The sequence below is a fragment of the Leptopilina heterotoma genome, unplaced genomic scaffold, assembly GCF_015476425.1.
Source record: "Leptopilina heterotoma isolate Lh14 unplaced genomic scaffold, ASM1547642v1 Lhet_287, whole genome shotgun sequence".
NCBI classification, from domain to species: domain Eukaryota; kingdom Metazoa; phylum Arthropoda; class Insecta; order Hymenoptera; family Figitidae; genus Leptopilina; species Leptopilina heterotoma.
In genome coordinates, this window is record NW_025110994.1 from 1,006,519 (window position 1) to 1,022,413 (window position 15,895).

General features: G+C 24.1%; 2 protein-coding genes across 9 annotated transcripts in view; one reads left to right on the forward strand and one right to left on the reverse strand.

The window, feature by feature from the left end:
• The window catches only part of LOC122504292, a 616,579-nt gene that overhangs the window by 201,783 nt on the left and 398,901 nt on the right, over positions 1-15,895 (reverse strand). The gene's annotated exons all lie outside the window — the stretch shown is intronic.
• Positions 1-15,895, forward strand: part of LOC122504299 (odorant receptor 13a-like) — a 122,162-nt gene that overhangs the window by 45,787 nt on the left and 60,480 nt on the right. For all 6 annotated transcript variants that reach the window (XM_043615348.1, XM_043615352.1, XM_043615351.1 and 3 more), the window contains one exon: positions 1,581-1,608. Coding sequence is in view for 3 of the 6 variants with exons in the window: in XM_043615352.1 (XP_043471287.1) it covers positions 1,581-1,608 (28 nt within the window). In the remaining 3 variants the exon portion in view is untranslated. The remainder of the gene's footprint in view (positions 1-1,580; positions 1,609-15,895) is intronic.

Below are 15,895 nucleotides of genomic sequence, written 5' to 3' on the forward strand. Positions count from 1 at the left end.
AAGTTATTTTTAAATTATTCAAGCTCGTTTGCATTTTCCAAGCTTTATTTATTTTTTCAAGCCTTTTTTATGTTAATTAAAAATTTTTAAAAAATTTTTGACGCTTTTTTTTAATTTTTCCAACATTTTTTAAATTTTCAAGCTTTTTTAAATGCTACCAACATTGTTTAAAATATTCTAATTGCTTTCTAATTTTTCAAGTTTTTTGTTTATTTTTTTAACCTTATTTTAAAAAAATTATCCAACCGTTTTTAAATTAATTCAAGCTCTTTTAATTTTTTTAATCTTTTTCTAAATTTTTTTAAGCACTTTTTAAATTATCCAAGCTCTTTTAAATATTACAAGCTTTTTCTATATTTTTCCTATTTTTTTATTTCTTCAAGCTTCTTTTAGAATTTTTCAATCTTTTTCTTCATTTTAAAAGTTGTTTTTAAATTATCCAAGCACTGTTGCATTTTCCAATCTTTTTTAAGATTATCCACAATCTTTACAATGTTCTAAGTCTTTTTTATATATTAAAAGTATTTTTTCTTAATTTTTCATACAGTTTATAAAACTTTTCCAGATTTTTTTTTTTACAAAATCAAAGCTTTTTCTTAATTTTCCAATATTTTTCCTAATTTTTCAAGTATTTCTACCTTTTTTTAAAACTCCTCAAGTTTTCTTTAAGTTTCCAAGCTTCTTCTTAATTTCTCAAGTATTTCTTAATGTTCCAAACTGTTATTAAAAATTTTATTAAAATTTTCCAAGATTTTTCTTAACTAGTCTTTTTAAATATAAAAAAATGTTTTCATAAATCTTAACAGTAAAAATGTTTTTTTTTTTTTTGCCATCCAATAAAGACGAAATGAAAAGAAATTTACTAAAGCAATAACATTTAACGAATTTTTATCGTTCGCTTTTGGATAATTATTTATCATGTAGGGTAATATCTCTTTTTACTAGAGCTTGTAAAATTTATAGAGAGTTTCCCTCGTTTCCGAGAGTGCGGAATAAAGTTGAGTATTTTTTAAAGCCACCATTCTTTTTTTCCTGCCTTTTTTTGTTTTGTTTGTAGGCTTGCGTAATATCGAAGTTAGTTGGATACTCGAGAAATTTTTTACAAATTTTTTTTTTTTTGCTAAACTTTCTATTTTTTTTATGTAATTTTTTATTTTTCAAAAAAAAGAAAACATGAAAATATGCTCGTTGTAAACACGTACAGGTGTGTGTACATAGCGTAGTTCTTGGTAAATTAATAAACGACTCTGGTTCGTTGAAAGCATGTAACTCTCAGGTCCATTCAGCATTCACCTATATATATATATTCGCACACAGTTCTCAGCAGTAAATCATGTCGATAAATACATAACTGAATTGAATGGAGAAAAAGATTTAGTACTAAAAAGCAAATATCTAGTTTATTCAGTTGAGAAAATATAAGGAGGGAAAATTTTTTTCCCAGCGAAATTAAATATAAAAAATTTTATAATGAGTAATATTAAATTTAAAAAAAGAGATTTTTAAAAATTTAAATATTTTCTAAATTGTTTAATTCGGTTTTTTTCCAATTAAATATAAAATTTTTCTTTCTTTTTCAGGAATTTCTGGAAGGTACGACAACGACCGGTGAGTTATTTTTAATAAGAATATTTTGTACTTAAATTAAGAAATCTTTTTTATCGAAAAAAATACTATTAAAAAATAGTATTAATAAATACTATTAAAAAATACTATTAAAAAATACTATTAAAAAATACTATTAAATACTATTAAAAAATACTATTAAATCCTTTTAAAAAATACTATTAAATATTATTAAAAAATACTATTAAATAGTATTAAAAATTACTATTAAAAAATAGTTTTAAAAAATACTATTAAAAAATACTATTACTTAGACTGATTATAAATTTGGATAGAGAAATCTCAAAATTTACATTAGGTATCAAAATTATTAGTATGAATTTGTACTAAAATCATAATTTAATTAATTTGTATAGTTATAACTAATCTAAGTTTCGAGAGTTCGGAGACTTCGAACTCAGGTGTGGGATGCGAATCCGTTTGTAATCCCCAATGTAGACTCTTGAATACAGAGACGATATTAGAGAGTCATGAATAGAATATTTTTTCTTTCACTGTTTATAGTAACTATTTCATTTAATATTTCACCACTTTATTCTCCTTCCAACTTTAAATTTTCACATTCAACTAGAAAGAGTAAAACATAAAAGTATAAATAGACAGGACAGAGTATAATAAATAAAAAAAATAATATATAAAATAAAAATAAAATAAATAAAAAAATAAATTAAAAATAAAATAAAATAAAAATAAAAATAATAATTATTATAAAATAATATATAAAAAAAATAATAATTTTTAAATTTTTACATTCAACTAGAAACAGTGAAACAAAAGTATAAATAATTGGACAGTACAAAGTGAAATAAATAATAATTTTTAAATTTCCACATTCAACTAAAAACAGTGAAACAAAAGTACAAATAATTGGACAGTACAAAGTAAAATAAATAAAATAATAATAAATAAAATAAATAAAATAAATAAAATAAATAAAATAAATAAAATAAATAAAATAATAAAATAATAAAATAAAATAAACAAAATAATAAAATAAAAAAAACAAAGTAATAAAATAAAATAATATAGTAATAAACTAAAAATCAAATAATTAAAAATAAAAATACTGAAAAATATTGTCGGTTTTAGATATACAATTTCCTTTTCTTGCAATAAAAAATATTTCTCTCCCTCCCCTCTTTTATCTTTTTCTTCCTCCTCTGGCTTATCAGTTTTTTCTCTACGTGTTAAGTTTTTTGATTCACGTATAAAAAAAAAAGGAAAAAAGTTCTGGTCAGACGGCAATAAATTCTTCAATTTATCGTGTCATGTGGCCAGTTGCCAAAAAAACTTTTTTTTGATTCTCAATAAATCGAGCAATAAAAATTACTTCAATTATTATTTGAATGAAAGATAAAAAAAAATGAAAAATGTATTTGAACGAGAAATGTCAATACTTAACGAGTGTTTATTTTATTGAAGAAGAAAAAAAAACGATAGCACGAATCGATCATTAAAAGAAAAAAAAATGGAATGCGTTTAAGAAATAAATGGAGAGAGATCAATTTTATTGAGAGAAAGAGAACAAGGGACGGTGGAGGGTTCACATCTGTTTCCTCAGATTGATGTGTAAATTGCACCCCTGCGACATACACCTGTGACCCCTTGGCGAGACCTTCTTTAACAAAAATTGGAAATTATCCCTTCTTGTTTAGAGAAATAATTCAAGAAATTAGAGGTATATTTTTTTTTTAAATTTAAAATTTGAAATTTAGATAAATTTTATATTCGATCTATATTTTGGTGACAAATTGATACAATTTATTATCAATTTGATACTTTTGAGAAAACTGTGCTCTTATCTAATGTCTGAATCTGAATTAGTTAACCCTTTTCGGTCGCATAATTAAAAAAGTCGATAAATAATTACAAAAAACTGATGTAACTACGTTTTCGGAGTCACTAATCACGAATTTGATATCTGATTTTCAAAATTCAAAATGGCGGAGGGAAAATTATAAATTAATCAGATTTACTTAAAATTTGTTACTTGGTGATTTTTTTATAAGTCAGATCTTCAAAATCACAAGTAAAAATTTTAAAAATTAAAACAAATCCGATTAGTTTTGAACTATTAGTCCGCCATATTGAACCCGCCATTTTAAATCTTTAAAATCTGACATATGCGTAATCAATTATTTTTAATAATTTTTCAAAAAGTTTATTGAGAATTTTCAAATTCATTTGTTTTTAACAGAAATTCATTTTTAAAATCAATTTTTATTAGAGAATTCTACTAGAATTCAATTATTTAAAACTTTTTAAAAAATTATTGAATAATGGAATTTTTCTTAAAATTGAATTCTCATATAAAATGTTATCAACAAATCATTAAATAATTGAATTATTTGACGAATTTTAATAAAAATTTTAAGAATAATTACATTTTTCGAGGAATTCGATTAAAATTGTATTAAAAATAATTGAAATTCTGCAATGAGTTTTATTATTTATGAAAATAATTCAATTTTTAAAAAGTATTTTATTATTTATGAAAACAATTAAATTATTTGCGAAAAGAATAAAAAAAATGTTTAAATAATTGAATTCGTGTAAAATTTTTATTAATTATGAGAATGATCAAATCTTTGTGTAGAATAATATTAAAATTTTTTTTTGAATTCTGTTGGAAAACTTTATTAAACTTTTTGAAATAATTGAATTTTGGAGAAAACTTTATTTAAATTTTTTATATAATTGAATTTTGGAGAATATTTTTATTATTTATAAATATAATTGAAATTTTGACGAAAATTTTTTTTTTAGATTTTTTGAAAATAATTGAATTTCTGCGAGGAATTTTATTAATTTTGAAAATAATTAAATTTCTGCTAAGAATTTTACTAATTTCGAAAATAATTGAATTCTTGTGTTAAATACTAAATATTTATGAAAATAATTGAATTTTGCAATGAATTTTATGAAAATTTTTGAATATAATTGAATTTCGCCGAAGAAGGTTTGCTATTTATAAAGATAATTAAAATGTTTATTTTATTATTTATGAAAATAATTGAATGATTGCGAAGAAATTTATAAAAAATTTGTAAATAATTTAATTCCTGAGGAATTTTTATTATTCTATGAAAATAATAATTGAATGTTTTCAAAGGATTCTATCAAAATTTGTTTAAATAATTGAATTCTTTTGAAAAATTTTATTAAACCATTAGATATTGAAAATCATTGAATTAAGGAAAATTGTTTTAAAATAATTGAAATTTTACCAAGAATTTTATTAAAATTTTTGAAAATAATTGAATTTCGGAGAAGAATTTTATTATTTCTAATGATAATAATTGAAATTTAGACAAAAATTTTTAGAAATTTTTGTACATAATTAAATTTCTGGAATCATTTGTAACTTCTCAAAAATTCTCTTAATTATTTCGTACAATTTACGAGCTTTTCGTACTTTTTCAAACAAATTACGAAATTTACAGAGTTTTTTTTAAAATTTAATTAATAAAAATTGATTCAAAACCTATTTTTTTCTGTTTGCTACTTATTTTTGGATTAAAACAAAATTTTATCTCAATGTAAAATAAGAGAGAGTGATTCATCCAGATCCTGGAAAATTACAATATATATAAAAAACGTGTAACAATAATTTTTTCACGTAGAAAAGTTTCTGATTCTTTTTATATCGCTATATACAAGCAGCTTCAACGTCTTTCAAAGTTTAGTCACACCAATAAAGTTCTCGGCTCTTTATTTCACAATCCATGGAGTTACTTTAGGAATGCACGCATTCTTCCGTGTTTCTTAAAACCTTAAAACAATTTCTCTTCATAGCTGAAGAAAAAGTTTATTTTTTTTTTCTCTTTTTCTTTTTTTTTATCAAGAAGAATATCAGCGAGAACGGTAATATTAAAAAAGTATGATGAAATAACTCGGGTTGTTTTATTAAATTCGAAGAATTTTTATTCATTTCACGTTATTCAAATATCTTTTATACAGTGTATTAAATATAGATTTCATGTAAAAATTTTTATAAGAAAATTGTGATAAAAACAGACCTTGGATTTTATGCGAGTTTTATTTAGTGTTTTTGACTGAGACTTTATACTGAGACTTTGACTTTGATTTTCGATTTTGACTCTGACTTTGATTCTGACTTTGATTTTCGATTTTCGATTTTGACTTTGATTCTGACTTTGACTTTAATTTTGACTTTGACTTTGACTTTGATTTTCGATTTTGACTTTGATTTTCGATTTTGACTTTGATTCTGACTTTGACTTTAATTTTGACTTTGACTTTGACTTTGACTTTGACTTTGACTTTGACTTTGACTTTGACTTTGACTTTGACTTTGACTTTGACTTTGACTTTGACTTTGACTTTGACTTTGATTTTCGATTTTGACTTTGATTTTCGATTTTGACTTTGATTCAGACTTTGACTTTGACTTTGACTTTGACTTTGACTTTGACTTTGACTTTGATTTTCGATTTTCGATTTTGACTTTGATTTTCGATTTTGACTTTGATTTTCGATTTTGACTTTGACTTTGACTTTAAAGTCAAAGTCAAAGTCAAAATCGAAAATCAAAGTTAAACTCAAATTACAAAAAAACAGGGGTGAGATTCAGAGTGGAAATATTTAAAAGCATTGAGACTGAGGAATTAGAATGATTTTAGGGACAATAGGGTGTATTATAATATAATTCGACATCGGTGACGGCAGGGGTCGTGGTCTGTTGATACCCCATTTTAACGAGCGGTGGTTGGAAAATCGTCACACGCTCCTGTTGTTTTATACTCTCTTCGCGTTTTCATCGCATTGGCCAGTCCAAACTCTCTCCATTCGAACCGTCGTGACTTTTATGTTTGGTTTAATTATTTCAAGTTCTTTTTTTCTGCCAAGCCCCACGGGGAACGCGGAGTTTATGGCCTGGAACTTTAACGAACGGACGCTCTTGTTATGCCACTGGGAGTACGATATTTGGCAGTAGCGACACTTCGTGAAAGCGACATTACTTTACAGAGAAGTAATTTTCTCTACTACAATTTAAACCCATTGGGAATTGCCGCGACTTTTACAAAGATTTATTCATCTTTGACTGTTTATGTTAATTTTAACATTCTTTTCTTCTTCTCTCCCCTTCTTTTTTCCTGCGAATTTAGGAAAAGAGGGTAAAAATCCAAATGAACCAAAAAACCAAATTTGGTTTTAACATTTAGCAAAAAAAAATTTGGTGGTATTTGAAAAACACTTTTTTCTCGTGTTGAAATTTTTATTAAAACTTTAATTGACAGGACAAGCAAGGCGCTCGAACCAGTGAAAGTATTTAAAAATACGGTCATTACGGACCAGAAATTAAAAATTACGAACCAATTACTGACAAATCAAATATATAACCAGTCCGAGTAAATTGAATGAAATAATAAAATTTTTGGGTATTTTGATTAAAATTGAATTAAAAATAATTGAAATTCTGCGTTGAGTTTTATTATTTGTGAAAATAATTGAATCCCTAAGAAGAATTTTATTTTTCTTTTGAACAATATTTAATAATTGCGAAGAATATTATTACTCTTGAAAAGAATTGAATTTCTTTAATAATTAGTAATTTTTCCAAAATTATATTTGTGTTTTGTGTTTTTAACTAAAATTCTTCTATACACGCATTATTTTTAATAATTTTTGAAAAAGTTCTTTGAGAATTTTCAAATTCAATTGTTTACATTAGAAAATTCTACTAGAATTCAATTATTTAAATATAAAAAAAATTTTATTGAATAATCCAATGTTTCTTAAAATTGAATTCTCATAAATAATTTTATTAATAAATTTTTTAAGAATAATTACATTTTTTAAAGAATTCCATTAAAAAATGTATTAAAAATAATTGAAATTCTATTTTTAATAATTGAAATCCAGTGGAATTTTTATTTTTTTTTTAATAATTGAATATTCGAGTAGGATTTTATCAAAATTTTTGTTTAATAACTAAATTCTTTTGGGACATTTTATTAAAATAGTACCTAGAATATTGAAAATCATTGAATTAAGAAAAATTTTTGGAAATAATTGAATTTTATTATTTTATTTTTCAATTATATTAAAAATAATCGAATTCTTGAGGTGAATACTATTATTTATGAAAATAATTGAATTTTGTAATGAATTTTATTAAAATTCCTGAAAATAATTGAATTTTGCAATGAGTTTTATTAAAATTCCTGAAAATAATTGTATTTTGTCGAAGAATTTTTCTATTCTTTATAAAGATAATTGTTTCAATATTTTTCAAAATTCTTGAAAATAATTTAATTTTGGCGAAGAATTTTATTAATTTTGAAAATAATTGAATTCTTGTGATGAATACTATCATTTATGAAAATAATTGAATTTTGCAATGAATTCTATAAAAATTCCTGAAAATAATTTTATTTTGTCAAAGAATTTTGCTATTCATTTATAAAAATAATTGAAATGTTCACGATTTTTTTTAAATAATTAAATTTCTGCTAAGAATTTTAATAATGATGAAAATAATTGAATTTTATAAAATTTCCTGAAAATAATTTTATTTTGTCGAAGAATTTTGCTATTTATTTATAAAAATGATTGAAATGTTCACGATTTTTTTTAGATTTTTTTAAAAAATAATTGAATTTCTGCGAAAAATTTTATTAATTTTGAAAATAATTGAATTCTTGTGATTATTATTTATGAAAATAATTGAATTTTATCAAAAATTCTGAATATAATTGAAATTTGGAGAAGAATTTTGCTATTTATTAAGATAACTAATTGAAATGTTGATTTTATTATTTATGAAAATAATTGAATGATTACGAAAAGAATTATAAAAAAAGATTCGTAAATAATTGAATTCCAGAGGAAATGTTATTTTTTTTATGAAAATAATTAAATGTTAGCGTAGAATTAAAAAAAATTTTTAAATAATTGAATTCTTTTGAAAAATTTTATTAAAATAGTGGATATTCAAAATCATTGAATTCAGGAAAAATGTTTAACAATATTTGAAATTTTGACAAGAACTTTATTAAAATTTTGTGAAAATAATTGAATTTCAGAGAAGAATTTAATTATTTTTTAAAATAATTAAAATGTTCATAAGAATTTAAAAATTTTTTTGAACATAATTGAATTGCTGCGCAAACATTTGTAATTTCTCTGAAATTCTCCAAATTATATTGTACAATTTACGAGCTTTTCGTCCTTTTTTAATCAAATTACGGACTTTACGGATCTTTTTTCAAAAAAACTGACTTGATTTAAAACAACTTGACTTGAAGAAAATTTACGGACCTTTACGGGAATTATGGATCTAGTTCAAGCCCTGGACTAGCCTTCTTTTTCTTCTTTGGTTGGAACGATCAAAATTGTGACACCAAAAAGTAATTTTTTGGTGAAATTCAATAACTTGAATATTATTGTAAAACATGAAGTTATCCATAGGATAACCCAGAAATTTTCCTTGAAAAACCTGAATGAAAACAACATTATACAAGGACACAGAAATATCCTTAACACCCCAAGTGAGTGTTTAAAAATAGAAAAATGTTCAGAAATCGAAAATTTTCTCGAACCATTTTTCATTTTGATGAGTTTAATTTTTCTTTTTCTACAAGAGGGAGAGAGAGAGAGAGAGAGAGAAAAAGAGTGAAAGAATTGATGAAGATTCCCTGCGTCGACAATAACTTTATTACCCCCTCACGTTTGATGGGTTAGCTCTCGAGACTTTTGAAGATGGTTGGTCGGCCCCTCAGGAGTCCCTAGACTTTATTTATGAAACCCTGCAGGATCGTGAGGTCGTCCTCGCTTCAGGAAATATCGCAATATGTGCGCAGAAAAGCTCTACATATTCTTCATAAGGTTAGGTGCGTAGTGGATTATTCGCGTCGTAACTCGTCCGGAAGGTGGATATATAAAGCAAAGCAGGAAGCGTGTTGATAGGCAGACATTTTTTTCTCTTTTTCTCTTTTTTTTTTGTTTGTTTGTGTAGACACCGTTTACCCCTATCGTGAGGGTGGGGGGGGGGCAAACTCGTCTCTCCCCCCTGAAATGTCGGCATTTCCAATTTCACAGAGCGTGGCTTAACGAGACCCGGGGGTTGAGAACTCACCCATTCGCTCTTCTCCTCCGTCATCCCTTCCAAAAAGCCTGAATCCAGTTTCTACTGCGAGAACCCTCTAAACGGGAATCCTGGTTCCGGCACATTACCTGCGCTGATTACCGGGCCGCCTTCCTGAGTATGTCACCGAGTCACCCACGAGACGCATACTTTCCGGAGTGCGACACACTCTCTCTCTCTCTGGCTCTCTATTTCACCCTTTCAGGTCCTATAAGCCTTGGATGAACGAGGATGAGATTGAGACAGATGTGCTTTTAATCGTCGCGACTTCCCGACTCATTCGTCCCGTGCGACCACACGATTTTTCACTCGAATCTCTTCCAACTATATTCTATCCGTGGTGTGGAAGGGGATTTATCGGTTTTTCGATAGTGAGACTAGACTCTCTTTACTGTCTCAGAGAATAAATTCCAACTTGTGCAGCTCTGAATTACGATTATCAAGAATCTACACGGACTGCAGCGTATAGTAAAGAGTTTTTTCCTTCTTCGAATATTTCTTTCTTAATTAGAGTAGAATTTTTTTCGCCATTTTTCAGATTTGCCACATTTTAAGAAAGTCGGGAAAATGTCGAGAAACGTACGCAGTTGGAAAGATCCGTAAATTTGATTCAAGTCCGTAAAAGTAAATTTTTTTTTTAAAAAACGTTCGCAATTCGCCGAAATTCAATTATATTCAGCAATTTTGATAAATATTCATCGCAAAATTCAATTATTTTCATAAATAATAGTATTCATCACTAGAATTCAATTATTTTCAAAATTAATAAAATTCTTTGCAGAAATTCAATTATTTTCTAGAATTTTTTAAAACTTTTTGTCCAGATTTAAATTATTTTTATAAAGAATAGCAAAATTCTTCGACAAAATACAATTATTTTCAGGAATTTTTACAAAATTCATTGCAAAATTCAATTATTTTCATAAATAATAGTATTCATCACAAGAATTCAATTATTTTTAGTATAATTGAAAAATAAAATAATAAAATTCAATTATTTTCAGGAATTTTTATAAAATTCATTGCAAAATTTAATTATTTCCATAAATAATAGTATTCATCACAAGAGTTCAATTATTTTTAAAATTATTGAAAAATAGAGTTATCAAAATTCAATTATTTTCGAAAATTCTTCTCAATTCAATGATTTTCAATATTCTATTTAAATAAAATTCCCCAAAAGAATTTAATTATTAAACAAAAATTTTGATAAAACTTTCCAAAAGAATTCAATTATTTGAAATAAAATTTAATCTACAGAAATTCAATTATTTACAAATTTTTTATAAATTTCCTCGCAATCATTCAATTATTTTCATAAGTAACTTACATCTTTTGGAAAAATCCAATTCTTTTTAAAACTTGTAGTGAAATTTGTCGCAAGAATTCAATTATTTAAACAAAATTAATAAAATTCTTTGCAAAAATTAAATTATTTTTATAAATAATAAAATTATTCTCAGAAAGTCAATTATTTTAAAAAATTTCAAAAAAATTCATGGCAAGAATTCAATTATTTTCATAAAAACTAAAATTCTTCTCAGGAATTCAATTATTTTCATAAATAATAAAAATAAAACTAATATCAAGATTTTAATTATTTTTAATACAATTTTCATTGAATTTCTCGAATTCAAATTTTTTTCATATTTAAATAATTGAATTCTCGTAGAACTTTCTAATAAAAATTAATTTAGAATTGAATTTCAGATAAAATTTTTGATAATAATTCAATATTGAAAGCATTATAGATAGTATGAATTTTTAGAAATTAATTCAATTTGAAAAAGGTTTCAAATTAAAATTTTTGGAATTCTGAATTTTTCCTACTTTTAATTAAGAATTTTTTTAAACTTATTTTTGTTTACAATTTAGTTTAAATTTTTTTTGATATTTTAAAAAAATTTTATTTTCTAATATGTATTTTATTAAAAAATTTGCGAATAATCAGAATTTTAGTAAAATTGAATTGAAAACAAATGAATTTGATAATTTTCAAAGAACTTTTTCATAAATTAATAAAAATAATAATTGATTCAAAGAAGAATGTTTTAGTTAAAATTCCTGTTAATATATTATAGTAATAATCATCATTTTATAAATTTCTTCGCAATCATTCAATTATTTTCATAAATAATAAAATTAACATTTCAATTATCTTCTTTTATAAATAGCAAAATTCTTCGCTAAAATTCAATTGCATTCAGAAATTTTTATAAAATTCATCGCAAAATTCAATAATTTTCATAAATAATAGTATTCATCACTAGAATTCAATTATTTTCTAGAATTTTTTTAAAACTTTTCGTCAAGATTTCAATTATCTTTATAAAAAATAGCAAAATTCTTCGCGCAAATTTAATTATTTTCAGGAATTTTGATAAAATTCATTGCAAAATTAAATTATTTTCATAAATAATAGTATTCATCACAAGAATTTAATTATTTTAAAAATAATTGAAAAATAGAGTAATAAAATTTAATTATTTTCAAAAATTCTTCTGAATACAATATGAATTTCAATATTCTACTATTTTAATCAAATTTCCAAAAACAATTTAATTATTAAACAAAAATTTTGGTAAAATTTTCCAAAAGAATTTAAAAAAAAGTAATATAATTCTACGCAAACATTTAATTATTCTCATAAATAAAAAAAATTTCACAGAAATTCAATTATTTACAAATTTTTTATAAATTTTGTCTGAATCATTCAATTATTTTCATAAATAATAAAATTAACATTTCAATTATCACCTTTTATAAATAGCAAATTTCTTCGCCGAAATTTAATTATATTCAGGAATTTTTATAAAATTCATTGCAAAATTCAATTATTTTCATAATTGATAATATTCATCACAAGAATTGAATTATTTTCAAAATTAATATAATTCTTTGCAGAAATTCAATTATTTTCTAGAATTTTTTAATACTTTTGGTCAAGATTTCAATTATTTTCATAAAGAATAGCAAAATTCTTCGACAAAATACAATTATTTTTAGGAATTTTAATAAAATTCATTGCCAAATTCAATTATTTTTACAAATAATAGTATTCATCACAAGAATTCAATTATTTTTAAAATAATTGAAAAATAGAGTAATAAAATTCAATTATTTTCAAAAATTCTTCTCAATTCAATGATTTTCAATATTCTATTTTAATAAAATTTCCCAAAAGAATTTAATTATTAAACAAAAATTTTAATAAAACTTTTCAAAAGAATACAAGTATTTGAAAAAAAATTTAATATATTTCTACGCAAACATTTAATTATTCTCATAAATAATAAAAATTTCACAGAAATTCAATTATTTACATATTTTTTATAAATTTCTTCTCAATCATTTAATTATTTTCATAAATAATAAAATCAACATTTCAATTATCATCTTTTATAAGTAGTAAAATTCTTCGCCGAAATTCAATTATATTCAAGACTTTTGATAAAATCCACCGCAAAATTCAATTATTTTCACAAATAATACTATTCATCACAAGAATTGAATTATTTTCAAAATTAATAAAATTCTTTGTAGAAATTTAATTATTTTCTATAATTTTTTAATACTTTTCGTCAAGATGGCCGAAATTTGCGGTGTCAGCGAAAAATATTATTCTAAATGGCAGAATAGTGACTAAAATTCTGCTATTTGAAATAATATTTTTCGTTTGATTTTCGTTGATTGATGAGAAGTTTTAAAAAGTTTGAAAAAGAAGTGTAGTTTATGGAGAAAGCATGTAAAAGAAATAATGCCAATAAAGGCTTCGGTAGTAAGAGACAAAATAGGGTCACTGTGCCGTGAATTATGATTATGTTCTTTTGTCCATAGTCCCCAACTGTGACGCATGATCAGTTCATTTCATGGTGCGTTACACTCGCAATTTCGAACATTATCCTGATTTATAGGCACATTATTTTATTGATAAAAGGAGTTAGATCGAGAGTAAACGATATATTTTTCTATTGTTAAACCAACGACAAAATCTTTTTCAACGGTGTAATATAATATATCAATGAAAATGAACTTCATTTTCATTGATTTATTATATTACACCTTGAATAGATATAGATTGTTCAATAGATTTCTTGACAATATTTTAATATCTGATTATAAAATTATTCTTTTGTTCAATTGTATTATTTTAATTTTAATTATTTTTCAATCATTAAATTATTCACAATTTTTTAATATTTTGGAACAATCGTAAGAATATTTTTCCAAAATAGCAAAGGGGGTTCGTCATTCCCTAATAATTATTTAAATCTAATATTTTTAATTTAAATTTAAATTTACTTGGGAAGTAGTAAAATGTAATTTTAAAATTGTCAAAAGTGAGGAAAAAAAAATCCCTTTAAGGTTTTATTATTAGCTTCCACTATTTTTACTCTTGCGAATAAAATTTATTTTAATTTGTCAATTGAAAGGAATGTCACTTAAAATGTGGAAAAAATGCATATGCTAATTAGTTCGAATATAGATTTTCGATAACATTCGTATTGGATTTACGTCTTCGAAATACAAGTGAAATATAAATTATTAGATTTTGATTGACACCGAGTAACTAGAAAGTAGGACACAATCAGCAATAGAAATTAGTAATAACCGATAGAATATTTTACAGAATTATATTTGGTTTTTGTTAACAGGGTGTTTTTAACTGCCGGAAACAAAAAATTTCTTAACTTTTTCATTCCATTTTGACCTTTTCAAAAAAAGAAAAACCTTTTCAAAATTTAATTATTTCTAAAAATTCATGCGAAAATGCATTTAATATTCAATTATTATCTAAAATTTTAACTAAAATATTGAACTAATCTTTTTTTTCTTATTGTAGTTTTTAGGCAAATTTTTCCACGTTCTCCAGCTCGAGCCTTATTCGAAGTAGGTCAAAGTAGGTTAAATTCTTCCAAAAGTCGAAAAAAATTAATTAAACTCAATCAAAAATGAGAAATAAATTAAAAAATATTTGCCATCGGTTTCTTTTTCCCATTTCGCAAATACAACAGTTGCTGTATAATTTTCTCTTTCATCAACATAAATATCGAAGTGTAATTCAACGAGAACTGTTATAGATGGAATGTTTCACATGACAAATATAAAACACACATGCCGCGCCCAATATTCACAGGCAACATGAAACATATTTCAATAATTACGAAAATATTCAACTTCTGTACATATCAAAATGTAATAATAATCAAAAGCAAAAGGAAAATATTTGATATTACTAATTAACAAATTATTCAATTTGGAATTAAAAAAATAATACTTGCAAATAATTAAAAAACATATTTTTGTGGACAATTTTTCTATATTTTGGTATGATAAGTAAAAATAGAAAAAGAAAGTAAAAAAAAAACAGTTTTTTGTCAACTTAATCTTTTTTAGATTGCAACTCGAGAAAGGTTTTTTTTTCCAAACCCCACCTCCTTGCGACCATTCATTGTTCGTTGAAGTGAGAGGCTGTCTGACTCTATTTGGATTTTTCTACTTGAACTCATGTCCGACCGTAGGATCGTCTCAACTACTGGCTTCACGCTTGACTTTCCTCTACTTTCAGTAGTCAAGAAACGCCAGGTACATGAAGAGGTGGGTCTTTCCAAGTAGTGTATATATATAGATGCCGAGTAAAGCCAACCGAGTCCTTCGTCAGGATCTTTTTAGATACGAACCTCGTCTCGGCTGGTAATTGCATGAAAGCTTTGGTCCTGTTGCAGTAAAGGCGTGCCCATAACAGGAAAGAAAAAGTGTATTATCAGTCTCTGACCTCTTTTTTTATGTTATATTTTTCTTCTATTATTTCATTTTTCCCTTTTTTATTTCCTTCTTTCTTCTCTTTTTCCTTTTTTCATCTCTTTTTTATTTTTTCATCTCTTTCTTTCTTTCTTCTCTTTCTCTTTTTTCTTCTCTTTTTCCTTCTTTCTTCCTTTTTCTTTTCTTTCTCTTTCTTTTTCCCTTTTTTTCTTCGTCTTTTTTTTCTTTCTCTTTCTTTTTCTCTTTTCTTTTCTTCTTTTTCTTTTTTCTTCGTCTTCTTTTTCTTTCTCTTTCTTTTTCTCTTTTTTTTCTTCGTTTTCTTTTTCTTTTTTCTTCATTCTATTTTTCTTTCTCATTCTCCTCTTTTTTCTCTCCTCTTTTTGTATAAGCATCATC